Source organism: Alosa sapidissima, chromosome 5 (assembly GCF_018492685.1).
Source record: "Alosa sapidissima isolate fAloSap1 chromosome 5, fAloSap1.pri, whole genome shotgun sequence".
Lineage (NCBI taxonomy): Eukaryota > Metazoa > Chordata > Actinopteri > Clupeiformes > Clupeidae > Alosa > Alosa sapidissima.
The window spans coordinates 30,898,795-30,926,770 of record NC_055961.1 but is presented as its reverse complement, the minus strand read 5'-3'; the positions used below and the strand labels follow the sequence as shown (position 1 = coordinate 30,926,770).

The window sequence follows — 27,976 nt, the reverse complement described above, 5'->3', positions numbered from 1 at the left end:
GCGGCAGCCCAATCCCACTCTAATGCCGCCCGCACAGCATTTTGACCTGATATCAGTCTGACACACATGTGAATGGAGGATCATATTTCATCTGCTGGGTTAGTCACGTGTACAGCATTTGGAGGCAAAACAAGGTCAGCTCAGTGCCATAGATTCCCCTCAAACTCACAAAAAAAGGAAAAGTGTGTGTGTGTGTGTGTGTGATGCCTCTGGAATGTTGAAAAAGCAGTAGAGGAAATGGTGTGTTTGTGGTCCCAGTGCAAAACACAAGACTTGTTGCAAGACTTACTGACAATTAATGAAACTAGATGTACCGCAGAGCGGTACAAAATATGACCGCCGCCCAGTCCAGCACATTTTTTCCACAAAAATAAATCACGCTGAAAGGCCTATATGATTCTAACTGTCTCACTAAATTGCATTATCCACACTCAATTCTCACTGGTATCTGCTAGACAACAAGTACCAAAACATGATTAGTTCATAGATTTCACATGTAAAATTAATTTTATACAACCCCACCCCCCATCTTGCCTGTTCATAATTCTGAGAAATTCGTGAATTGTGTGCATGTGTGCGTGTACACGTTTATGTTTATGTGTGTGGGTGTGTGTGTGTGTGTGTGTGCGTGCTTGTGTGTTTGCCTGCATATGTGTGTTTGTGCATGTGCATGCATGCGTGCATATGTCTACTGTGTGAGTATGTGTCATACGTATGATTACTGTGAATGTATGCTGGAGGCAAACATACAGAAAAATTGGTCATCCTAGGCCCTACGGTTCTCAAGATATTCACAGAAAACTGTGTCTGCCCTACCCTCCTTTCGGGGGGTCCAGTACAGCGGGGGGGGGGGGGCTACAGATCAAAACGAAAAACGATGGTTCCATGCTATCCATGTGGGGTTACATGCCCACCAAGTTTCGTGTACCCCGGTCTTTCAGTGTCCCGGGAATCCTTGTTGGTGTATGGTCACTAAATGTACACATAAATTATTTTATTGTAAGGCCCCCCATGAACGAAAGTTCACAAAACTTGGCATGCATTCGGAGGGTGTCATAATGATCCTACACTTTCAATTTCGTGCAGTTTTGACCATGTCAGCCAGAGATATTGTGATGAAAACACCTAATTTTTTGCTTTTTAATTTTTAACTAGGTGGCGCTATACATGAAATAAGTGGTAATGGGATGGGTTGACATGCCCCCTTAAGACCAACATACAAAAAAAAGGTGGACCTCCTAGGCCCTACGGTTCTCGAGATATTCACAGAAAACTGTCTCCGGCCACCTACAGGCCAGTTGGTGTATAGTAACATAAATTAATTTATTGTGTGGCCCCCCATGAACGGAATTCCACGAAACTTGGCGTGCATTCAGAGGGTGTCATAATGATCCTACACTTCCAATTTCCATAGCAGTTTTGACTATGTTAGGTCACAGATACCTGCGATTACAACACCTAATTTTTACTTTTTTGTGTTTAACTAGGTGGCGCTATACATGAAATGAGTGGTTATGGAATGGGTTGACATGGCCCCTTGAGATCAACATACAAAAAAATTGGTCATCCTAGGCCCTACGGTTCTCAAGATATTCACAGAAAACTGTGTCTGCCCTACCCTCCTTTCGGGGGGGTGCAGTCCAGCGGGGGGGCTACAGATCAAAACGAAAAACGATGGTTCCATGCTATCCATATGGGGTTACATGCTGACCAAGTTTCGTCTACCCCGGTCTTTCAGTGTCCCGGGAATCCTTGACAGAAATTTGGACATGCGAAAAAAAATAAAAATAAATAAAATTTGACTAAGCTTCGCTGCGCGGCGGTCATAATAATAACGCAACTCTCTGAGGTGGCAAGAGAGAGAGAGAGAGAGAGAGAGCAACCTGATTACATACACACTTGGCCCAGGTGACTTAGTCACAATCTGCTGTGTTTTGGACAGATAATATCTGGGCAGACCAGAATTTGGAGTTGGACTCCAACCTACCTCCAGGATGGCGCACCATACGGGACAGTACGGGCACCTACTACTGGCACGTGCCCACTGGCACCACGCAGTGGCAACATCCGTCATACAGCGCCGAGGATGAACAGAACACCATCAACGGTATCACTGCCAGCAATCTCAAGGTAAACACCTCTAAGCATTCCACTGTGCCAGAGGACAATGGATTTACATGCTGTTTTTGCAATATAGATTATAGGCTGCTTTTATAATTGCTCTTTTCTTGATTGGATTATACAGACTAACCCTAGCTAGGCATGCCAGTGTGACAGATGGTCATCTCTTCTGTGTCCATATTTTGCTCTCCAGAGTATCGGTGCTGTCGAACAAAATGAGTCTTCATCCAGGCAGAACCCTGGAGGCCCCAGCAATGACAGGTCAGCTATACCCCTTCCCCCACCACATTGCACACAGACTGCACAGAGTAGTGTTATCCTATAGCGCTATCCAGTTTACTACACACTATACATTGTGGCATCATGCTGCCTTGTAATAACTGATGAACATTGTGGCATCATGCTGCCTTGTAATAATTGATGAATAATAGTCCCATACTATATTACTCATTGCCAGGGCCGCTGTTGGCCATTTAGGTGCTCAACGCAGAACTGTGTTTCAATCGGCATATGTGCTTCAGGTAAATGCTTAGTTTAAGGGAAACTAATTATTGAAGACTTCAAGATTCACCAGTTCCATTACACAAAGGCAAAGACCACTCTTCATATTCTTGTCCATTTTCCAAATCACAGTAGGTGCAGCCTATGTCAAAGTGCCCTCTCACAGTTTAGAAATGGTCAGTAGTGGGAACCGGATAACTCCGCAAATTCCTCTAGCCTCATCATTGTTGCCTTCATGATTTCATTTTAAAAGCTTCTTATATTAAAAAAGAGATATCAATTATCAACAGTGACAAGCCAGCTGAAACCTGCCACTCTCATTCTCCCTCTTGTGCGTGCTCAGATGCGTTCCCAATTAAATGGAGTAGCATATTGGTCAAGTTACATCTGCTGCATAATGGAGATTGAGAGAGAAGTATCATCCTTATGTAATATGCTGTTGGTGCATTTTGACATTGCAAACATTCTCTAAGAAGAGTGAAAAGCAGTTTGCAGTAAAGCTACTCCTATTTGTTGGCTTGATGTAGGAAGTGATGTGTGTGGTAATAGCGGCGGCACTGCTCATTGCCCTAATAATTTGCACATCACAATCTGGCTGCAACACAGGCTCAGTTAAAGAGTGAAATTGCAAACTAGGCAGATCTCTTTTCCTCATTTGAGTATCCTTGATGGCTTAATTTACTGGACGAAAGCACATTTCCTTTCCCCCGGGAGACGAATGTCCAACTGTCTGTTTTTCTGCCTGAGCAGATGCTGTCTCCACTAGATGGCAATTGAGCAGGGGCAGAAAGAGAGAGAGAGAGAGAGAGAGAGAGAGAGAGAGAGAGAGAGAGAGAGAGAGAGAGAGAGAGAGAGAGAGAGAGAGAGAGATGCTGAAGCGAAGGAAGGACAGTTTCTAAACAGGGCCACAATGCCCTGGCTGAGCTCCAGACTCACTTAGTCTCACCCACAGGACTCTTTACCATGTCACGTCCGATGTGACCCATAGGAGGCACCTCCATAGGAAGCAAGATTAATTGAGACCATTTCAGTTTATTAATCCTCCAGGGAGTGCTGGAGTGGAGGAGGCTGAAATGCCTTAGCCAAGGTTTTCTGCTGGCACCAAGGAGAGACGTAGTACCTCCTGCTTGTAAGATTCCTTGCATGTATGTTTTCTGACCTGATCAGAGGGCAATTACCATCACAATACTAACTACAAATAAGAGAGAGAAAGAGAGAGAAAGAGAGAAAGAGAGAGAGAGAGTGTGTGTGTGTGTGTGTGTGTGTGTGTGTTTACTGAAAAACAATTCTAACTAATTTTTCTGGGGTGGGAATATGAGAATACATAGTTGAGAGGAAATGGATTGAACTTTGACTCAAAGGAAAAGGTAAGAGATCCCAAGTGAATGTCTTTGTCATGGTGGAGTCTGGACAGAACACTAACCACTGCCATCTCCAGTTCTGTATTTTGCATCATTGAACAGTACAGAGGAGCAAGTGGAGAGCAATGGGAGATGAGTCAGTTAGTGGATTAGAGGAGGGCGGAAAATGTCTGTTGTTTTTGTTCTCTTTCTTCCGTTTGGGGTGCTCTGATTTTGGGATGCTTTTTTTGGATGTTCCTAAACAGCTGTATCAGCTGTAACAGCTGTTCCCGAGACTACATTGTAATGATCATTTTGTACCAGGGATATCAGCGATATCAGCAGCAGTCTCAGAATATTTGGCTGAGGTACTGGCTACTTTGTGTCCCTGGTACAGAATAATACATGACATACAGACAGACAGACAGACAGACACACACACACACACAAACACACACACACACACACACACACACACACACATACACACACACACACACAAACAATCATACCTTATCAAATGTATATTTTGTAATTTCTATGATTAGATTCACAGAGGATTAATCACCTTTCTTTGTGCCCTAGGGAGTCCTGGCAGGAGGAATACTTCTATGCCAACATGGATCCTGACTCTAAGGTAAGGATGTTTAAATATGAAAGCAATCTCAAATCTTAACATTATCTTTGAGCACAAAATATGCTTCTTTTTCTGCAACCCTCCTTTCTCTGAATAATGATTATGTTTCAAATATATGATTGAATGATTAAATCGCAGTCATCATCTTCAGTAGTTATGTTGAGAGGTCCTTTTGGGCAGTGTGCCCTCTAAACAAAGCGACCTCATTCAGACATTCCACTGACTGTGTGAAAGAGGATCCATGTTCCACTGCTGACAGACTGAAAAGCATGAAATGACAACACCAGCCCCCCAGACCTTGCTCCAGTTCATTCTACATCCATTTCTCTGTGGACCGAAGCCTCACCCAAAATGTCATCGCTTTAGAAGTTCCGGAACTTCCTGAGTGCTCGGTCCACCATTCTGGGTCCTCAGGGTCCCCTCTCGTCACACTAACAACCTCTGTTTGGATAGTTTAGGTTACAAAGCACTGAGGTCACTACCTGTGGCTAATGAGGTAAAAGCACACCTGTCCTGGTTTTTTGGGCTAAACAGGATGGGCTCGATGGGTGCCGAGGCCTGTTGCCCTCATTCTTCCTTTTGTCACAACTTGTGGTGTGTAGGAATCAAGGTCTTGATGTGGTTTGCATTGCTGTAGCAGGCAGCTCACTGCTCCGGGTTAGTGTGTGCTTCACCTCACTGTGTGCTGTTTCTGTTTTACTAATTCATGGATTGGGATAAATGTAGAGACCCAATTTCCCTCACAGGATCAAAAGAGTATATATACTTATACAGTACTTTCTTATACTTATATGGGGTCAGTTCCTGACTAACCTCTCTGTGTTCCCCCTTGGCATCTGTGTGCAGTGCTTTGCCGTCCGCTCGCTGGGCTGGGTGGAGATCCCGGAGGAAGAGCTGACCCCGGGCAAGAGCAGTCTGGCCGTGAACAACTGCATCCAGCAGCTTTCCCACAGCAAGGTGGAGGGCCGCGACGCGGTCGGGGCCTGGGGGGAGGTGAGCTGAACACAGGCAGGCCGTGTCGCATCGCAAGGGGCAACTGAGCTGATGTCTGATAGGGTTTCACTAGCAGCATTTATGCAAACAATGACACTGTCTGTGGGAATAGAGGTCATTGAATACAGTTTTTAATAAAAAGAACATTTTTTTGAGTGGGAGAAATTGAGCTGGCCGTCTTATCAGTTCCTGTGCTTTTTCCCCTTTGAATTCTAAACCTATTTCTGTAAGCCCCAGGTAATATTCCACATTTGTGGAGAACATAGTATTTTATAGCTAATTCATTGAGGGAATGACCCCATCTGTGGCCGATTTAGAACACAGAATTGGAGCGCATCCAGTCTCACTCTCCTGTGTGTCCTGAAAGGGCCAGGATATGATGATGGTTCTGAAGAAAGACACCCTGAGCCTGATGGACCCAGTGGACCACAGTCTGATCCACTGTCAGCCCATCATCAACATCCGTGTGTGGGGAGTGGGATGCAACAACGGCAGGTGAGCCACTCTGCTCCACTCTGTCTCTCTCTCTCTCTCTATTTTTTTTTTAAAAAAAGCTCTTTGACAGTATTTTTTCTGTTTCTTTTTTGACAACCTTAACTCTATCAGAATTCTAGAAAAAAAAAAAAGAAAAAAAAAAACCTTTCTGGCAAGTTACACCACACTGGCCATAACTCAGGGAAACATAAAAACCATTTAGTCCGCTGAATGAGACCTTGACCGTCCAAAGTTTGTTATTTATGGTAGGCACACAGCCTTGGGCGAGACTAGCATTGAAGGCCACGGTCTGAGTGATTGGACGTGTACATTTTAGCGCTTGCTGAATGTGAGTCTAAGGGCAGCTATTTACAGGTACTCTAGGGAAATCTTCTGGGACAAGGGTGGGGTGGGGTGGTGGTGGTGGGGGGAGTCAGCTCCTCATCCAATGTCGCTGTCCGTGGTAATGCAATATCAGAATACAGGCTGCCTAGCAGGCTGTGGACACATCATTGAATGAGATCAGGCTGAAACTGTGTCTGATAGTGATGTGCATAAGAGTGTGTTGTGCTGCAGACACTCTGTTGTCCAGCACCAACACCAGAAGCACAGCTGCATATCAGTAACTCTCTATCAGGCGTTTTTAACAGATGACTTTCTTTCTTTTTTTTAACTGCAACTCATGAATACAGAGACAGGTAATCCCTTTTTCCTTTTTATGAAAACAAAAATCGGAGTATTATTTTGGTGCCAATATCATTCATGGGTTTGCCAGCTTGCAACCACATCATGGTCCTTAGCATTGACTGTCTGCTCATAAATGATCATTGTGTACTGCGGGGTTAGTCTCTGTAGATGCTGTATGTCTTTTTCCATTGCTTCTGGTGAACCTGCTTTCCTCTCATTCAATAGACTTTGTACATTTGCTATGTTAAGCAAGACCTTACAAGTACCTATTTGAGATGTAGTATGCTCTCTTCCTTCTATTTTCCATGCATGTCTGGTGATGGGGGTGACACTTTTCTTTGCAACGCACACAGAATCCAGAACATTCCTCTGAATGTTTATGTCCATGTTGCCAACATACTGTAGCTCTTTCTAGACTTATTTAGATTGACTGTTTTTCAGTGTCACCACCAGTTGGTTGCAATGAATTGAATATTATCTCATTGAAATTCCACACCCTGTAGTTCCAGCAGTCATTTCTGATGTGGTGTGTTCATCATCCCTTAAGAGATACTATAGTATCAACAGATGAACATACTCAGTTCACTTCAACTCACTGAACTGTGAATTAAAATCAAGTTAACTCTCAGTTAGGAACAAGAGACCTGGTTTATTGTATCCTTCTAGTTTTGTTTGAATATGTAATGAATCAGAAAAATCTCAACAGCCAAAATGACAGGGTCAACTCCTTTTCTAAAGTGACTCATTATTCATTCCTAGAAGACAGACATAGAACTAAAATATGTTCCTTTTTACACAAACAGTCATGATCCATTCAATTATTTGAACTCGGAAAGTTTAGACAGAACATACTGGATTTATGACAGACATACACCCACACCAAAACACCACCTCTGGGCCGTTTTTCACACCCACTGTTGAATAACACAGAGGAGAACGATTGAAGCTGAACATGAAAAAGAGTGGCTGAAACACAGCGATTTAACTCTCTGTTGGCATTCACTTACTGGGTGTTTTCCCTCAAGTTAGCGCGCAAGAGCGTCCCCAAGCCTGAGTCTCTTCAAGATAAACTCATCCACAATTCCTTTTGACTCCCACATTTGTCATTAAATAATTTAAAGGCTGCAAAAGCTAGGAGGCATTTTAGGGATATCATCACACGCATAGTGACTGGAGCCCTGACCTATATAAAGAGAAGGCAACTCTATGTGTTGGAATGTATACAAGACAGACAATAGAATTTACTCATGATAAATAGTTCCATCTCAGCAATACAAAAACAAAGCAATGGATTCTGCTTGTACGATACATAAGACTAGACTGTATGAGTTATCTGTGTTTTATGTTAAAGACTGACTATTGAACTGTAATGCATGCCAAAAGACACGGTTAATAGGAAATTATATGCAACTGATAAATTATTATTACTGATATAAATGCATTATAACCAGGCAGTTGCTGCTCCTGGACATACATGCGTTTCATACGTCTCTGGCGTGCTGTAGTGTTGTGAGTGCTAGCTCTGGAGCTGTGAGGAATCTCTGGTTCAGAGAGATTCTGGTGCCACTTCTCCTCAGGCCAATCTCAACTTAGAGACAATGCATTGCATCCCGCCAGCTCCTCCCCCCTGACCCCCCCCCCCCCCCCCCCCCCCGCTCCCTCCCTCCCACTTCCCCTTCCTTCTGACTGTCTGCCTGCATAAGATCTCATGTCTGACCTCAGGAGGAAGGCCATGGCCGCGGGTGGCCCAGGAGGGTTCTTTTCAGGGAAATTGGACATGAAAACAGTCACAGTTGGGTGAAAATGGAGATGTGTCTGTGCCTCTCTAATGCCAGTGTCTGTGTCACAGAATGCCAAGAGGCCAAAGCGCTAATGTCCCACATGATTGAGCAGTAATCTGCTCTCTACTGCTTTGCATCTGTCAGCCCTGCATGCTAAGGCTTTGAAAATGACCATCAGATCCTGGTAACGACTTTCAAAAGGATATTTCACTATTTCAAAAGGATGATGGCACCAGACACTGTTTTCCTGTCTGTCTGTCCGTCCGTCTGTGCCTGATATGACAGGATGAGAAAAGTTAATAATACACCATGTCAGTAATGAAAAGATGTGTGGATGTGCGGACACATCACTTCTTTGTGTGGCTTCAAAACTTCTGACTGATGAGAGCCATCAGACAGAAAGAAGTAAACATGCTGTACATCGTCATGACTACAGTTTTATGTTTTATGCTGTTGTCATTTTCCCATTCATTGTGTTGGTGTCGCTGTCGCCACATCAACACTCATGACAAAGAACAGTGCCCACATTCCAAGCAAAGTCCACAATGGTCTTTTTCTCTCTCTCTCTTTCTTACCATAACCAGTGTCTTCCCTTTCCCCATGTTTTGTTTCATACTGGCTGTTGGATTCTGCTCCCCTGCAGGGACTTTGCCTTCGTAGCAAATGATAAGGACACCTGCATGCTGAAGTGCCATGTGTTCCGCTGCAATGCTCCAGCCAAGACCATTGCCACCGCGCTGCACGAAATGTGCTCAAAGGTGACCACGAACCCCTGCAAACTCACGCAGCTCTCTCAGGCTTCGCAGAGTCTTCTCTACTTGCTAATCAGGATGTAATTCATTGTTCTGCAGATCTAAACCCTAACCCTGACCATAAAACTCCCCAAAAAGTTGGGGTGTTCTTTTAGAGATGTACAGTAGTGTTTGTAGAGATGTAGTGTAAGAAGTTGTGTGTTTGTAAGCATTTCTGTCTCTGTGTGTTGCCAGATCATGTCAGAGAAAGCAGCCATGCACCCATCCATGGCAAGGTCTCTAACAATGGAGAGCATCTCTCCAGAGGACCTGCCCAGACAAGGTAGACCGAGCAGCACACAATTAACAACCATGAAGGACACTGAAACTATGACACAGTCTGTGTAAAAACTAGATGTACCGCAGAGCGGTACAAAATATGACCGCCGCCAGTCCAGCACATTTTTTCCACAAAAATAAATCACGCTGAAAGGCCTATATGGTTCTAACTGTCTCACTAAATTGCATTATCCACACTCAGTTCTCACTGGTATCTGCTAGACAACAAGTACCAAAACATGATTAGTTTATAGATTTCACATGTAAAATTCATTTTATACAACCCCACCTCCATCTTGCCTGTTAATAATTCTGAGAAATTCTTGATTGTTTGTGTTATGTTTATGTTATGTGAGTGTGTGTGTGTGTGTGTGTGTGTGTGTGTGTGTATGCGTGCGTGCTTGTGTTTGTGCCTGCGTATGTGCCTGTGCATGCAAGCGTACATATATCTACTGTGTGAGTATGTGTCATACGTACTGTATGATTACTGTGAATGTATGTGTGTGTGTGTGTGTATCTGTTTGTGCACATGTGTGCACATGAAATGGGTTAACATGACCCCTGGAGGCAAACATACGGAAAAAAATGGTCATCCTAGGCCCTACAGCTTTCGGGGGGTCCAGTCCAGCGGGGGGGCTACAGATCAAAACGAAAAATGACGGTTCCATGCTATCCATGTGGGGGTACATGCCCACCAAGTTTCGTGTACCCCGGTCTTTCAGTGTCCCGGGAATCCTTGTTGGTGTACGTCACTAAATGTACACATAAATTATTTTATTGTAAGGCCACCCATGAACGAAAGTACACAAAACTTGGCATGCATTCGGAGGGTGTCATAATGATCCTACACTTTTAATTTCGTGTAGTTTTGACCTTGTCAGCCAGAGATATTGTGATGAAAACACCTAATTTTTTGCTTTTTAATTTTTAACTAGGTGGCGCTATACATGAAATAAGTGGTAATGGGATGGGTTGACATGCCCCCTTAAGACCAACATACATAAAAAAGATGGACCTCCTAGGCCCTACGGTTCTCGAGATATTCACAGAAAACTGTCTCCGGCCAGTTGGTGTATAGTAACATAAATTAATTTATTGTGTGGCCCCCCATGAATGGAATTCCACAAAACTTGGCATGCATACAGAGGGTGTCATAATAATCATACACTTCCAATTTCGTGCAGTTTTGACTATGTTAGGTCACAGATACCTTCAATTACAACACCTCATTTTTACTTTTTTGTGTTTAACTAGGTGGCGCTATACATGAAATGAGTGGTTATGGAATGGGTTGACATGGCCCCTTGAGATCAACATACAAAAAAAATGGTCCTCCTAAACCCCACGGTTTTCGAGATATTCACAGAAAACTGTGTCTGCCCTACCCTCCTTTCGGGGGTCCAGTCAAGCGGGGGGGTTACAGATAAAAAAAAACGATGGTTCCATGCTATCCATGTGGGGTTACATGCCCACCAAGTTTCGTGTACCCCGGTCTTTCAGTGTCCCGGGACTCATTGACGGAAATTTGGGCATGAGAAAAAGAAAAAAAAAAATCTGACTAAACCTATATGACCGCCGCTTCGCTGCGCGGCGGTCATAATAACTAACTACAAATACAGAACTAAACCTGACACAGCATAAAAACTAAATTAAAAGCCTAGTCTCAACTAGACGCAGGTCCCTCTTACTGGCCTGGTATGGTTGCAGATTTGGATAAATAAAAGCAGAAGCCCGGTCATGGAAGTTTTTACCCCATAAAGCCCACCAGATCACTCGCTTGAGCTAGTTCTATGCTGTTTAGATCATGTACACAAAAGTTAGAGGGCAGTGTTTCAATTTCTCTCAATTTGGACATGCTATACATCTTTAGATCGGTTAGATTGTCCACAATTCAACCGTTCAGTTGATTTTACGGAAACAATGAGCACCGAAGTAGGCTACAGTCAAGATTTACCAACATGGTAAACAGGCAAAAGGAAAAAAAACACAGTAAAATTGATACATCTTTTTTTTTTATTCACTCACTGTCTTCCATTTAGTTTAATGCAGTTTCTTTTCACATGTGCACTTTGTACAAGCACTATGTCCAAAAGAAACTAGAGGAGTTAGATTAGTGGAATCCAACACAGTCTTACACGCCATCTTATCACTATGTTGGAAGTGAATCATGGCCCTGTTCTGTGTGTCTTAGTGGACTTCCTGGATGCGGTGAGGCAAAGGGTGCAGAAGTTCGAAGTGGAGTACATTGGCAACCTGCCCGTGTCCAGGGCAATGGGTGAGTCACTTTGGCAAACAGCCTAATGCTACTTTGTTCGTGACCTCGGGGTTATAGCTCAGGTTACAGCTTGTGTTGCACGTTTCGTGAACAGCTATGCACAGTCACGCTTGCATAGAACCTGAAAGTAATGTGAGTTAGATGCAAAAATACTTGGGTGGACAGTCCTTTTTGCTGTGCGGACAGTTTGACCTTTGTTCCTTTTTGTGATTGTATTGCATTGTCTCATTTTGATGGAAGAGATCAAACAGAAATAGTGTGTGATCTTTGCAGAGCTACTGATTGGAAATAGATCAAATGGCCCAGCGTTCTTCCTGCTGAGTTGAGAGGAACCCTAGATAAATCAATGATCATAGCACACCCCAATCTGAGGTCACAAATAATTATGCAATTATCATCACTAATTACTATATTTGCAAAGTTACAAGGGTCTAATCAGTCTCATTACAGTATTTGGCGCTCTGTCTCCACAAGATAATCAAGACTGAAATACATTTAAATATTTAAATATAAAGTATTTCAAGCATGTGCAGCTATCTTGTTTCTACCAACCACTATGACAAACACTATGCCAACACAGTACATACAGTAGTACAACTTTTTTTTTATTTAGAAAAAGAGATTTACATTAGCCTTGCTCCAATTATAAAACAAAATGGTATGAAAGAAACTTGCATTGAACGTGCAGCCATCTTGTTTCTACCAATCATTATGACAAACATCTGGGGAGTGAAATGTTTGTGTTGACTAACTGAAGATGTCTAACAGCGCGTGTGGCAGCAGAGGGCTGTGAGGCCTAATCCTCAGTAGGAAAGCCCTGGACATATTCTGTCATTCTCAGTCCGTCAGGGTCAGCATGGCATTGCCCTTTTGCCTGATATTTCTTTAAAAACATCAGTGGATCCCTCTCCAGACGCTAAACGGATACATCCATCATTGTGTCTCAGAGAAGGAACACTGAGTTCAGACATTTAACCTTCAACTCAATGCAGAAGTAACAGAGGCACAAAAGGGGAACAGAATGCAGTTTGCTGTTGCTTGAGGTGTGTGGCTGGAGGCAATTTATTTGTGTCATTCTACTTTTCCCCTTTTTTACAAGTATGCATTCCCATTCCGGTAACACTGTACAAAACTGCAGTATTCATGAAACATTATAAACATAATTATAAATGTTCATAAAGTATACATAATGCATTATAGTAACGGGCATAAATTAACTTCTATTATGAATATAAAAAAACATTTGTTGAATAAAGTAAGCATCTAACATAAGGCAAAGATGCTGTCATTATAAGGAGGTTAAAGAAACATTCTGATACATTCAGACAGAGGTGGGACCAAGTCACTGTTTGGCAAGTCACAAGTAAGTCTCAAGTCTAAGCAGTCAAGTCCAAGTCAAGTCCCAAGTAAATACAGAGAAGGGCAAGTCGAGTCCAAGTCCAAGTCACCTCAAAGCCAAGTCGAGTCTAAGTCCAAGTCCCAATCTTTTTCAAGTCCTGAACAAGTCATCAGGTGCTCTTCACTTAATAATGCCATTATTAGACTATCGATCATAATTTTAACACATCAATCTAATCTACAGTAAAAATGTTTTATAAATACAGATTAAAATATGTTCAATGGTTTTGTCTTGAAATCTTTTACGATATATGCATGCGCATACCTGTGTAATATACGCATGAGCATACCTGAGTAATCTGTACGAAACGGATAGCTACAAGACACTCATAGCAGCAAATATATATTGTTTTTCCAAATTGCGGTGTCCACTGTAAGGATGAGTAATAATTTGACTGATTGCATTTCACTGTGCTAGGCCACAGATTTGCCTGCAATCAATTTATTAGGCTGTCTGCCAGTGGCGACTCATAAGAGAAGCCAAGGTCATGGTTAATGATTACAATAAATGGTGACGAGAAGAATCGTCACATAGGCTACATTAGTAAATTGCTGCGGTTAAATATTTTACGTTTTTATTAGGGCTGTCAAACGATTAAAAAAAGAACTAATTAATCTCATATTTTGAAATGAATTAATCTATATTAATTGCGATTAAAAAGTACATTTTCTCACTAAAGCTTCTTATATGGCATATTAAATAGAGCATAAATCACAATATTACTGAGTAACCACAAAGGTAAAAGTAAAACACTTCTATTTATTTAAAGGATAATAATGACAAAGTAATTTTGTTTTAAAGTATTCATTTCTTACATACTATACATGTGATGCTGTTTAACTCATTTGTAAAAGGTGCACTGTCACTTTAAGCCCATTGTGTGCCACTGTCCACACGTTCTCCTAATGATGTTTTTTTACCAGCTCCATTCAAATATAGCTATGGCTAGTCCACAAACTCAAACATTGTTTGTGCCACATGTATAGCACAATATTAACAACGATACGCATGATATTAAGTTGGCACAAACAGCTTTCATTCATTTGGAAATAAAAGCATGTAATGACATGATGCTTGCTAGACATTTTCTGTTTGCAATTAAAAGTGAATTATGAGCCTGGTATAGCCAGTAGCCACCTAGCTACGTGGAATGTGTTTCAATCGGCATAATATCATGTGCTTCATGTAAACGAATTATTGAAGACTTCAAGACTCACCAGTTCCATTACACAAAAGCAAAGACAACTCTTCATATTCTTGTCCATTTGCAGCCTGTCAAAGTGCCCTGGCTCTCACAGTTTATAACAGTAGTGAGTACCAGATAAATCCGCAATTTCCTCTAATCTAGTCTTTGTTTCCTTCATGATTTCCCTTCATAGGCCCACGTTTCTATCCCTTTTGTGCGCGCTGAGACGCGTTCTCAATTAAATGGAGTAGGCCGCTAGCATACGTTCAAGTTGGATCATCGTTATGTAACATGCTGTTGATACATGTTGACATTGTAAACGTTCTCTAACAAAAATGCAAATCAGTTTGCAGTAAAGCTAATATTTATTTATTATTGGTCCTTCCTCTGTCTCTTGGTGCCCTACACACAGTGCGTGATGCGTGGTGGTAACAGCAGCACTGATCACTGTGCTCTGCCTGTTTGTGTCCACTATGTGTATTTTGTTTTTTTCGTTGCGAGGTGAAAGCATCTCTGGGGTGACTGGTCCACGATCAGGAAATTCATTTTTTGACTCGAGACCTGTCAAGTCATTACAAGTTAAAGAGGCAAAGTCCGAGTCAAGTCTCGAGTGAATAGTATTCAAGTCCAAGTCGAGTCGCAAGTCATGCCGAATTTTATCAAGTCGAGTCTGAAGTCATTAAAATCATGACTCGAGTCTGACTCGAGTCCAAGTCATGTGACTCGAGTCCACATGTCTGCATTCAGATATGTGAGATTCTGAATGAATTCAGTCATAACGATGTGTGAATAATTATATAGACTTGTGGCAACCATTATGAGGCATTATGAAGACTCGTAACTCTAAGAATGTGTTTAAAATGATGATACTGGGTACTTAAGTACTGTTACCCAAATTCCTGTAGAGGTGTATTAGAATGTGGTTAGTGTGAACATTATTTGATGTGTGTATGTGTGTGTGTGTGTGTGTGTGTGTGTGTGTGTGTGTGTGTATTCACAAGGTATGGAGGTTTTAAACCGGGCCATAGAGAGCATCCTGCACTCCAGAGACCGAGACGAGTGGGAGCCCATTGTGATCCATGTGTCAGACACCATGATGTCCTTGTGGAAGGGAGAGGTGAGGCCAGGACCTACTTTACACTGCAGTTGAAGGACACAGTCCATGTGCACCAGAAATTGTCCTTGTGCTGCTTTGGATACAAACATGCTTTCATATACAAGGACATTAACATTGTTTTCCGTTACATTTAACGGTTTACGTTCTGTTATGTTCTAGATTTCTGTTCTATGTTCTCTGTCTCAGGATGGAGACGAGCCTTTCTGGGAGTCTCAGGTGAGGTACCTCACCTTCCTGGGCGTGGGTCACGACATGCACACCTTCGCCATAATCGTGGACGCCGGGACGCAGCGCTTTGAGTGCCATGTGTTCTGGTGTGAACCCGACGCCGGCTACATCTCCGAGGCGGTGCAGGCAGCCTGCATGGTATGCTGAGTCAGGGGTCGCCTTCGCTCCCCGTAGCGTTTAGAGGGCACTGCAGCATCGTCGACCTCTGAATCTAATATTCTCTTCACAGATGTTGGAAACGTCAGGCTACTCAGTTTAACACTGGCATCACTGTGGTTGGCTCGATAATGCCACTTCGAATGCCATATTTAACCTAATGTCTAATTTTAGTTAACAAACTATAAAATAGCTTAGTGTAGTCTTGGAAAACACACTGGGTCGGTTTCCCATACATGGATTAAGCCTAGTCCATGACTAAAAGACTTCAGTGAAAATCTTCAGTGAAAAAAAAATCTTAATCTAGGACAAGGTTTAATCCATGTACGGAAGACAAGGACACATTGTAGGCCTACTCATCAAGTGATTTCTGAATACACTTGCACTGAGCAGGTTTGAACATTACACTGACCATAGTGGCAGACCAAGCAGAGAGTGTTGTGGCTGAAAATCAGAGACATGCTGTAACTGTGTGTGTGTGTGTGTGTGTGTGTGTGTGTGTGTGTGTGTGTGTGTGTTTATGTGTGTGTACACTGTGCAGGTGCAATACCAAAAGTGCTTGGTGGCTCAGACTCCTCCTCCAAGGTCGAAGATGTGGCGCGCGGGCTCCAAGGTCAAACGCGCCAACTCAATGGACGGCTCCACCTTCCCACCGCGCTGCCAAGGACACTCGCCTCCAAAGATGGCCTCCTCTGGTGTCAAAAAGGGAATGCTGGCCTTCTTTGAGACGTTTCGAAACAAACAGCCGGTGATGCCCACACCATAGCACCTGGGGTGGGGTGGGGTGGGGTGGGGGGGGGGGGTGGAACCATAGGCCAGGAGAGGGGAGTACTAGAACACTGTAGCTGCTGACGATGTAAAAGTATAGCATGATGAAAAGAAGAGGGACCAGACAGGATATTAAAAAAGACTATGAGAGATAAAATGTTCAAATTCATACCAGCTTGTCCAGAAATCACTTTCCAAGGATTACTCAGCCCTTATAATAAAAATACAAACAATTAGGATTACAACAATTACAACAATAAGCTTACAAAACTACACTAACTACAGTACATGTCTGGTCTCCTGCTACTAGTGCTTTGTCTCTGTGGATATACATATCTTAATTGAGCTGGTGTGTGGTATACTTGGGTGCTGTGCTCTCACATTCCACAGCCTGGAACTCCTTAGTGTCACCAATAGGAATGTATCTCGACGACACACAGGTTTTCGACTTAACATTAGGACATCACTCCCACAGTTGTGGAAGTATAGCCAAGGAACAAAAGAACACTGCAATAAAATGACCATTGACCAACAACCACAAAACATTTTTTTCAATACATAGGAAAACAGTATATATTTTAAAAACGTAGCGTGGTCCTTGTATACTCAATGTGTGTAGAAGATGTACTCATTTTATTTGGGTCACTTTTAACTTCCAAAGTAAACTGTAGAGATCTTAAGCAATTCACACTATTACCGAAAGTCAATCTCGTAACTGTATCTGTAATCCCTGAAAACTGTGGCTGTTTTGTGTTCAATATGAAAATTGAGGCTAGCATCTTTTTGCATAGCATCCTTTGGAATTAAAATTCCTGACACATAATAATTCAGATCAAAATGAACTGAACTCGCTCACACTCAACCCATATGCTACTTTAGAATCTCATGACAATACACAGCAAGACTGCACCAACACAATAAAATAAACACCAGTTCATTGTTAAAATACAGACAACCTGAGCACATGACTGACAAAATGCATCGTAGTGAACTGCTCAACAAGTCAACTGGCTGCAGCCAGCACAGTACATAGTACAACATTTTTCCATTTATAAAAAGAGATTAACATTTACCTTGCCGAGATTATAAAGAAAATGGTATGAAAGAAACTTTGAACATGACAAAATGACTGCATCTGGATGGTTATATTTAGACATTTTTTGCTGACTGCCCCCTACAGCTTACTGGCATCACTGCATGAGTTTGCACAAACCTTGGAATGCACATTCTAAATGGTATTTGAGATTTTAAATATATATTTTCTATTGCAACAGGCATTAAATCAAATTAATCAGAGATCCAATCAGAAGCGTTATCCAAATTGATCTATGATTAAAAGAACCTGAAAAGCTAAAAAGTTAGCTCTAGCTCTGGCTCTGGCGTACTTGAATGGCAAGTGGGTTGCATTGACATCTGTAGGTAATTCCACCAAATACAGGCATTTGCTTTTGGCTGTTGTTTGTTTTTATGTATACAAATCCTGAAAGTTCTCTGCTCATCAACACAAATGGACGCCAGTGCTATATGTTGGCCCCTGAAACCTAAAGCATGCTTCTTTGAGAGGCTGTGAAATCTGTGTGCATACATGTGAATGGCACTAAAGAACACTGATGTGAACCTACACATTATATATGCAACTGCTCCTTATCCTAGACTTTGAATACAGTGTGTGTTATATAACAAATCAATCAACTCAGGTCTTCTTGTTGCTTAAAATTGGTTAAATGATACATAGATGGTGAAGCCATCCGATATTGTAAGTGAGGACAACGTCACTACAGCATGTAAGACCAATGTATGGAGAAAGCATTGTGTAGGAAAATTAGTCTGGACTACTGTTACAAAGTGGTTATGTAGCACCTTGTGTTTATCAATTACTCTATTTTGCTATTTATACTATCAGAATGACGTCTTTCTCTTTCTTTCTCTCTTGCTCTCTGTTCTCTAGCACAAGACTAGATCATGTATATGGAGCTGTTTTTTAATGGAGAGTTCTCATTCTCACTGTTGTACCAGACTGGATCCACACAGTGGCAATCTATGTTTGACTATTAAACTGCTTGATTATCTTTGTTGTTCCTGTCTGATCGGTATTTGATTAACACATCAAAAGTCAATAATTCTCACTATTGTAAATACAAACTGCGTCAACTGAACTGTAATTAAACAAGTGTATGGACAGCATCCATGTTCAGCTGGAATTGGCTCAGAGGTGCAAATAGAAGTTACAGTGTTTTAAATTTACTAAGAACACTGTACTAAGACAATTTTGCCATAAAAAACATGTAATGACCAGGTTTTACTCTTTTCATTAGATTAACTGTTTCCAAAAATCTGCCCAAGCTATTTGTTTTATTATTAGCATAGGGTTCATATCTTGTATAATCAAAGAAAGGTTAGCTTACCTTGCAAATATTATATTGTAATGAATCTGCAGATAGCACAACATGAGTTGATAGTCCTCTCTTCCTCATGTATGAAGATTATATGATACTATTATATTGCCTACTCATGACACAAATTCTATGATATGGCAGCATTATTGCTAAAATTATCCTACCACACAAATCAAAGCTTTGGGGTATAAATTACTAATTCATGACATTTAAAGGAAGTGTTGGTCATGCAACTCTCCGGAGACTACATTTCACATCTCATTTTAATTTTCCCTCAGTAATTCATAAAGACCCACGGTAACATATACATGGATACTTTGTGCATTTTAAAAAGCCTTCTCCAATAAAATAAAATGCATTATAGCATACCCTAGCAATTAAGCCCACATTCAGGGGATAGGATGTCATCAATTTCCATTAGGCTACTATTAATCATGATACAATTTAAGTAAAATAATCAAGGATTAACCATAGCTTTTGAATTTGACGTAATAAAGCTAGCAAATTCTTTAAAACATGATTATTAGTGGTATTTGTTTTCTGGGTTCTTGGCGCGCGCAAGCGCGCTTGGTGCACAATGGAGATGTTTGCGTGTGTGACAGAGCAACCGGATATCCGTGACCTGGCTTGAAAAAAAAGGGAAAATGTGCTCACGTGTCCCGGATATACAAGAATTTAATGTATTGAGATAGGTGAAATCGCAATGGCAGACATGTATATCAAACCGGGTAAGTATTTACACACTGTATAAGTAGCCTAAGTTACCGTAGCCTATTTTCTCAAAGAGAACTGTGACCATATAAATTAAGGCCATGTCCGAATCGGCTACGTGGCCTTACTGTATTGTTTACATGCGGCGAGTGTCCATCAGCTGATGGAATGTAGCCTGATCATAGAAATCCGAGCTAACCACTAACAGTGCTTTTTAATTCCAAATAAGTATGTTGTAGCATAACAAGGTAATGTTGTATTTCATCTTATCAAAATCAGTAGTCTACTGTCAACTTATGGCAAGATCTGATAAATGGGTTTAGTGTCTAAAGTTAGTGTCGCTTTAGCATACTTTTTAAGAGTTATATGTTGTGGCATAATCACTGTTTTGAACTTGTTTGTGTTCATGGATAGGTAATCAGGAGCGTGGATGGAACGACCCCCCACAATTTTCTTACGGTTTACAAACGGCTCAAGGCAGTGGCCCCAAACGTCTACTCAATAAGAGAGTGCCACCTCCTCAACTCTCTGGACCTCAGAGTATGTAAAAAGAAAAAGAAAAACTTGTCTATGATGGACTATATTTTCTGTGGCTGCCACTTGTCTGTGCTGTGTCTAACCTCATCCTATATAGCACTTGAGGTGACTACCACTTGAAGGATTGACTGATTTATTTCTCCAAATAGAAATAACAAACCACAACAGATTTGTATATTTATTCTTGTAATTAGCTGGTATGGGATCCGTTATCCACTATATCTATGACCTTATCTATGATTCCCCTGTGTCATCCATGTCCATCTGCATCCACTATGACTTTAACAAGATGACAAAAATTGATAATGAATACACTAATGATACACTAATGATAGTTTTTAAGCAAAATATTGTAGATTGCTATTGGGTCATGTCAATTCAACCAGGGCCCACACACTTAGGTCTCAAAAAATTCTGAAAAAATTAGGTGTACCTATGGTACTCAGGAGACACACTGTAAAATAACTTTTATGTAAGATCAATACTTTCCAAGATAAAGCCAGTTTTACGGGGGGAGGGGGGTGTCGATTTTGTTCAGCCTCTTTTTTTTTGTCAAAGTTCACAAGCTAATAACACAAGAACTAAATCATGTAGGAGGCTCAAATTTTACATGCTGGTTCATAAATAGGAATAGTATCCTGCGTGGTCATAGCTGTCCCTCAAAGTGTTCCTCTGTTTAGGCCTTCATAAGACATATTTGTACTCAACATAGGCTCTTAATTTATTTTCCTTATTGAGATAAGTAGAAACACTCTCATAAAAAGCAGTGAACAGAAAATAAATTCCTTCAGGGTCTGAACAGCAGACCTCACAAGTCTGAAAAATCATTTTGGATCTCATTTTCAGAGCACATTAACACCTTGTGGGAATGTACGAAGATTTTTAAAAATATTTTTTCTGTAATCTCCATGATCCCTTCTTTTTAAAAACACCAATTTGACCTGTCTTATGCAAATCTTTCTTTTTTATTTCCCACCTTTAACATGGGCAAAATGCACCATTGAGATCTATATGTTTTGTATAGAGTATCCACAGGTAGCACTAAAATCACTGAAATTGAAAAGGATATCCCCACCCTTGCTCAGGTACTCTCGGGTGATCCCGTCAGAGCAAAATTTGCCTTTGGTTATTTACTTATCAATGCTATACAAAACATATTGATCTCTGGTGCATTTTGTGTTGTTTTGAATAGCATTGATGGAAAGAATAAATAACCACATTTTGCTCTGACGTGATCACCTGAGAGTACCTTAGCAGGGGTGGGGATATCCTTTTCAATTTCAGTTATTCAGTGATTTTAGTGCCACCTGTGGTTGAAACGTCAGTACGTATTTCACCCGCTGTATACTTTATTTATTTGCTAATTTGAATACAAGACAGGACAATGAAATGGCCAGAATGACCAAATAGGAGACGTGGCTCCAAAACAACATAGAGCCCTGAACCACTTAACGAGAGCATCCATCACATTAATTATGTCCACAGCAGTGCAGCAGAACATCAGTGCAAATTTTTTTTTTTTATATATATAATTTAGTTTAATTATTTTCACCAGGCCCGTCTCCAGGGATACCCCCTCCACCGAGTCTCTCCACTCCTCCCGCAAATCCAACACCGCCACCGAGTTGTGGAATGACCCCACCACCCCTGTGTATGACCGCATCACTGGCCCCGCCATCACGGCCGTCTCCTGGGGTAGCACAGACAGAGTCTCCCATCACAGACTCAGAAGGGGAGCCCAGTGTAGATGAGGTTGTCGCCCTCCTTCAGTGGGCACTTACAGCCTGTAGGAAATCTGTTAAGGTAAATAACATGAATTACTCCTCAGTCCTCAATCTGAAGTAGGCTAGTTACTGAGCTTATCCATTCCCATTTCTTCATTATTCATGCAAAGCAGCTAGGCCTAAATTCAGTGAATTGTACAACTTTAACACTAAAGTAATATTGAGTAGATGAGTTTTCCTCTGTAGATCAGTAATGCAGTGCCAACAGGTGAGCACATTCTCAGAAAAACTACAGAAAGAGTGCTTATGTCTTACATGTATAGTTTGTGATTCTGATATAATGGACTTTTCTGTCAAATTCAGCAAATTGCTTCTCAAAGGCCTCTAGCTTTCTGCTCATTGTGTGCACTCAAAAGATGCGTTTGTGCACAGTTCTATCAATGTAAACTCATAGCTCGGACTAGGCTAAGCCATAAACAATTCCAAGAAATCAACATGTTGCTTCAGGAGCGTGGAAGGGAGAAGTGCAATTTGATTGGCTGTTGAGCTCAAATATGAAGAATCTTAATTTTGACAGAATTGCAGACTTGGCCAGAGCCTGTAAAGAATCATAGAATTGGTCAGATTATGCCATCCCTGATAGCTGAGTAGTATGCTGGATATATGAATGTAATTTAGGTCAGTCATTTCTTTTATGTCTTCAGATCTTTGATTAAACTGAAGGATAGAACATTTCAATCTTGCTTTTGAGGAACTAAGCCCTTTGAATTCTTTTAGAACTTATACTTACAGTTCTGATGTTAACACCTATTAATGTTCATGTACACATGGTAACTTTAAAAATATGTATAGTCTGTCAAGAGTATAAATGCTATATTTTTTATGAGTTTTAAATTGTTATGTTTTTCTTTGTCACCTATAGAAGCAAGTGTGTGATGATGTTGACAAACGTCTGAAGGTGTTTGAGGATATGTGGAAGAGTGGGAAGCTTTCACTTCCTGTCAAGAAGAGGATGAATCTTCTGGTTCAAGGTCAGTGGTCTAACCTTTAGAGAAAGAGAGGAAAGAGAACAATCATTTTTAGAATTTGGGTGCATATGTTAACTCCTGAATTCACATGATGGATAGGAACATTATTTTTCAATGTGCCCTTCACTGCATGGATGAAACGACCAACAGGCAGTGCACAGTGACCATATTTACATGCACAATAATAATCTTAATGTTAGGATTTAGTCTATCATTAATATTATTGTTTGTATTATTATTAAGGCTATATCATTTTAATTGTTATGTTAATGTCATGTTTATTGATGTGTTCTTTGCTTAGAACCATGAACATAAACATAATCTGATATTGGCCTTACCAATATATGATCCAGTGGATCCAATTTCCATTCTTTGAATATGGTCAAAAACCTTAGTTTGACCAAGGGGAACCATACTTTGAAATGGTATGACTGTTTGAACTGAACACTTGAATCTCTCCACACATCCTAGCACATTTTCCTACTTGTTGGGTTTAGTACACGACTACACGTACACAGGGATGGTAATATTATTTTTTACAGCTCACAAAAATACCTTGGGCTCTAATTTGTACGTCACGGTAGGTAATGCGCTAAATCCCGTTAATACTAGGCAAGATCATGTTGCTAATTAAATGCAGAGAACGATCCTACATGCAAACTTGGGTGAGTCAGCTCAGGTGTGTTCCTGCACAAACAAGGAAGTTCTTTTGAATGGGAATTTCTTCAAAGCCACACAATGTTGGTAAAACTTTAAAAAAAGGACTGTACAGTCAACATATTCTTATATGTTAAATTAAATTGCTACTGATCTCTGAACTCATTTATGCTTGATTCCGCATTGTATCTGCAAGTATTGGTAACACCACATGGGATGAAGTGTGTCCATGTGCTGAAGTGTGTCCAAGGTGTGCATTGTGGTTTCAGATTGAAGTCCTCTGTGTTAAATCTTATTTCTTAGCTAAATGAACACCTTTTGAAGGCTGTGTTGTCAATGTAGAAACTCAGTCACTTAAGTAATTTTGTTCCTCAATGCAGAGATAAAAAGCCACAATTGGAATGCAGCTGATGAAATCCATCGATCTTTAATTGTTGACCACGTGAATGAGGTCAGCCAGTGGATGGTCGGGGTCAAGCGCTTAATTGCAGAGACCCGAAACCTTCAGCCTGAACACCTGTGTGCTGCAGACGCCGAGCAGACTCCGAGCTGCACATCTGACGATCCCAATCCTGAGTAGTCTCGTTTGGACTTGTGCTTAAGCCATCTGAAAAGGTTGTGGGAATCATGTGGCTGAAGGGCTTCCTTTGCATACCTCTTGAGACTGAACTTTCTCCCCAGACAGTGTGGAATGATGGGGGAACTTCAAAGCTGCTGACTCATCAAGCTCGACTCATTGACTGCATTCTCCTCCATCCTTCTACTGTCTATCTGCCTTATCTTATTCTAGCTGTACACGACAGACAGAGAGACACAGTCAAAGAGAGACAACTACACCGCAAAAGAAAGTTAATGCTATATGGACTTGCTAAGACCTTGGAATTATGCATGAAATCTGTGTGATTAAGTCAATGCTATGTATCTCTCATTTGTCTTCAGGAATCATACCTCTCGAATCAGAAGTCAACCTTCAAGTTTATTTAAGGCCATTCTGCCATAATCTATGTCAAGCTTGTTGTCAAGCATTTTCACTGTGTAATATCCATTAAGTATACAATTTTCTGTGTATTTGATTGGATTCTCCATTTTCTTCAGTTGTTCAGATCATGGTTGTTATCAGTAACCATGGTTTGTGTTTCTGTGAGGGAATACAGTGCTGGTGCTTTGGGATCTGAAATTTCTAAATAATTTTTCCACTTTTGACACCTCTCTGTTTCCATTTTACCTGTTTTGCACATTTAAAAGACAACAAAGGGAAAGAAAATAATACTCATTGTTATTGACAGTTAATTGTTACTGGACAAAATTCTTTGTTACAATAATCTACAATATAAATAATCTGAAAATAATCTTCCGAATGAATAATTATCATAAATGACCATACATTGGTAACTTTTTTGTTAGTTTTTCTTCATGTCTGCACACACCAAACTAAATATCCACTGTGATTCATCCATTTAAAACATAATCTATTCTTTAACATTAAAGGCGTCCTATGCAAGTTTTTTTTACCTGAACAGCTTTTACGGCAATTGTTCAATATCCTACTATTTGTATTAAACAGTGTAATATTGCCATGTCAATCCACATGTCCGGTCTGAGATTATCTAGCCCAGTGTTTCTTAACTGGTGGGTTGGAACCCAAAAGTGTGTCACGGAACTGTTCTGGGTGAATTGCGGAGCTTGTGGTTAATAAATAAATAAAATGGTACCTTATTAGATCTAATATTGGACCTTTAATTTAACAGACTTTATTTGTGGGCAATTTCAGTCATTACCATGTACATAGGCAATGTTAATGTGACAGGTCATGTTAGACATAATTAGTAGGCTGTGATCCTGAATATTTGAAGTAGGCTAGGATATGGATTCCCATAAATTGAGGACAAAATAGGACAGAAACCCCAGAATAATGTGCAGTGAATTGCTGGCACAAGAAAGCATGGAACCATTAAAACTAAAATGCCACATGGAAACAAGGCACCCCTGTCAAAGTCAAACCTGTCCTACTTTGAAAGGTGACATCAGGAGTTGAAGACTTCACAAATGTAATGCCAAACATCCGCATGTTCCAAACAAGTAGGTCTACAGACACTTTGTGTGTCTTACCATGTAGCTCACCATATCCGTTGGCTTGAACGCTAAAAAAATATATGGGTTGTGACTTTATGAACATGGGAAATTGTGGGTCCCAAAGCCAGACCAGTTAAGAACCACTGCTCTAGCCGATAAACATCCACCTGCACGGTGTCCAGATAGAAGGGTACAAGCCATGAGTGGTATTTACGACAGTGTAAAATACAAAAATACTCGACAACTTAAGGGGGAGCCTACATTGGATACCTTTAATATCCATATGTGTGTTTTTGTGCTTTGCTCATTGACGGTCAAAGCTGCACAATGAGCAATTGACCTGGGAACAAATACTTTTTTAGTCACTTTTAATACTGTAATACCTTTAAATACTTTAATACTTTTAATACTTTATTAAGTTATACACTTGTACCCACAAGGTCATGAACAGAACAGAAATGGTTGATATTGTCATTGGATTTGACATGCTTATTGCTGCACTACTCACCTTACACCACTGGGCGGCAGTGTGTATATGTCTAACTCTAGAGGAACTACAAAACAGTGGAATAGTCCCTTGGTAATGACTATAATAGAACAGCAACAGCAGAATAATGCACACACAGGACTGGTTATTGCTTAAAGAATAACAAATCTGTTTGATAAAAATTAAATTAGCACTACCTGAATCTACCTACCTGACACGCCGATGGTTCTGGAGTCTGTAGTGGAATCCTGAATCCAGAGGGCAGAACCGATACAGACAGAGCCATCCCTGCATGGCTAGGTACAGGTAGTCTAGGGACCGATAAAGAACACTTAGGTTCCACAGCACAGAATGAGTTTTAATCCGTGGACATCTGCTTTACATGATCATGATTCAGTGCAGTGTCACTTCTATTAGACTGTGTCTGAACTAATGACATCTTTTTACCATCCACTTTCATGTCTGCAAATACTCCCTGGAGGTCCCACTTATTTAAAAAAAAAAAAAAACAGAATTCTGAGTACTTTCAGTTCTGTTTGTTGCTGTATCAACAGTAGAGCGTCACAGAACATTTGTGTTTGGTCCCAGTGTTTGGACATCTCATTGGTGATCGGGTGATTCATTCAACATGAGCATCACAGATGAGCATTTTCATTACTGTTAAACGCTGCCTCAATGTTGTAGGCCACTCCCAAGCCTGGCCAACAAGCTGTCACCGGGAATGTGTGTGTTTGATAAAAAAGCTTTCAAGTTGTGCAGGCACTCTTTTTCTGCAAGTGTCTGCAATGAAAGGAATTAGGTTATAGGCATGTACTGTACCAGCAATAAAAAAATCTGATGTTTGTCCAAGAAGGAAAACTACATAAATTTCACTGGCTGAACATAACATAGTAGAGAGTTACTGAACTGTGTTGACTCATAATTAAGTATTTATGGCTGGCCATGACATAGTGCCAAAAGAAACAGAGATATTGCCATGGAGTTTTGCACTTTTAACAGTATGTTGGAGAAAGAATGGAACTTCCCATTATTTAAACAAAACAAGAACGAGAATTGTAAACACTATCTTCTAATCATTTGTTTTTAGCCCAGCTTTATGGATTAGTCCAAAGCAAGATGTAACTAGTTTTGAGGAGTATTCGTGACAACTGGATAGCATCCCAGAATGCAGCGGCAACCTCCGTAATGTGAGCAGGAATGCTGGGAAACAGAGCAGATCCTAATCTTTCTTTCTCGCAAACTGGTAAGACTTTTTAGAACATCAACCATTGGCTGATATTTATTTCTTGTCAGTCATGCCTGTTGCTAAAGATTATTTTACTGCCGTGTTGGTATGGCTTAGACTCTTCCTCATCATGTGTCCATCATGTGCCCTTGGAAACGTGACACAGTTCACACCCAACTTTGTCACACCCATCTATGAATAATCCTGGGAACAGTCTATTAGGTAAATATATTTTGTCTATTTTTAATATGTCTCTATATTTTAATTAATTATTTACCATCTACTGTAACATTTACAGTACATGTCCAGTAATTCTTTACAGTAAGGGTACATGAATTATCATGAATTCATGCATAAATTAATTCATGAGTTATGCATTACTTCATTCCTTTATATCTTATGAAT

The 27,976-nt window shown here is 40.8% G+C and overlaps 2 protein-coding genes and 1 long non-coding RNA gene across 5 annotated transcripts in view; all 3 read left to right on the top strand.

Annotated features, from left to right (window-relative positions):
- apbb3 (amyloid beta (A4) precursor protein-binding, family B, member 3) overlaps positions 1 to 16,742 on the top strand; it is a 28,525-nt gene extending 11,783 nt beyond the window's left edge. For 2 of the 3 annotated variants that reach the window (XM_042092297.1, XM_042092299.1), the window contains 12 exons: positions 1,943 to 2,130; positions 2,315 to 2,382; positions 4,548 to 4,599; positions 5,446 to 5,592; positions 5,960 to 6,087; positions 6,759 to 6,764; positions 9,178 to 9,292; positions 9,521 to 9,608; positions 11,796 to 11,879; positions 15,466 to 15,581; positions 15,768 to 15,947; positions 16,507 to 16,742. In XM_042092297.1, coding sequence (XP_041948231.1) covers positions 1,943 to 2,130; positions 2,315 to 2,382; positions 4,548 to 4,599; positions 5,446 to 5,592; positions 5,960 to 6,087; positions 6,759 to 6,764; positions 9,178 to 9,292; positions 9,521 to 9,608; positions 11,796 to 11,879; positions 15,466 to 15,581; positions 15,768 to 15,947; positions 16,507 to 16,731 — 1,397 coding nt within the window. In that variant the 3' untranslated portion in view covers positions 16,732 to 16,742. The remainder of the gene's footprint in view (positions 1 to 1,942; positions 2,131 to 2,314; positions 2,383 to 4,547; positions 4,600 to 5,445; positions 5,593 to 5,959; positions 6,088 to 6,758; positions 6,765 to 9,177; positions 9,293 to 9,520; positions 9,609 to 11,795; positions 11,880 to 15,465; positions 15,582 to 15,767; positions 15,948 to 16,506) is intronic. The other variant, XM_042092298.1, reaches the window with a different exon arrangement.
- On the top strand, positions 748 to 25,371 carry sra1 (steroid receptor RNA activator 1). Its single transcript, XM_042092300.1, has 6 exons — positions 748 to 760; positions 17,019 to 19,857; positions 20,255 to 20,380; positions 21,933 to 22,180; positions 23,024 to 23,132; positions 24,167 to 25,371. Exons 2-6 carry the CDS (start codon positions 19,833 to 19,835, stop codon positions 24,364 to 24,366), a joined length of 708 nt encoding a protein of 235 aa, XP_041948234.1. The 5' UTR covers positions 748 to 760; positions 17,019 to 19,832; the 3' UTR covers positions 24,367 to 25,371.
- LOC121709158 lies at positions 16,777 to 27,908 on the top strand. Its single transcript, XR_006031854.1, has 3 exons — positions 16,777 to 17,023; positions 25,695 to 25,700; positions 27,898 to 27,908. It is a non-coding gene; the product is annotated as an uncharacterized LOC121709158 (long non-coding RNA).
- Positions 27,909 to 27,976: the final 68 nt, after the last annotated feature.

Coding starts and splice junctions, on each gene's coding strand:
- sra1 (XM_042092300.1), top strand. CDS start 19,833: ATGGCAGACATGTATATCAAACCGG. Junction 22,181..23,023: donor CCTGTAGGAAATCTGTTAAG/GTAAATAACATG, acceptor TGTCACCTATAG/AAGCAAGTGTGTGATGATGT. Junction 23,133..24,166: donor GATGAATCTTCTGGTTCAAG/GTCAGTGGTCTA, acceptor TCCTCAATGCAG/AGATAAAAAGCCACAATTGG.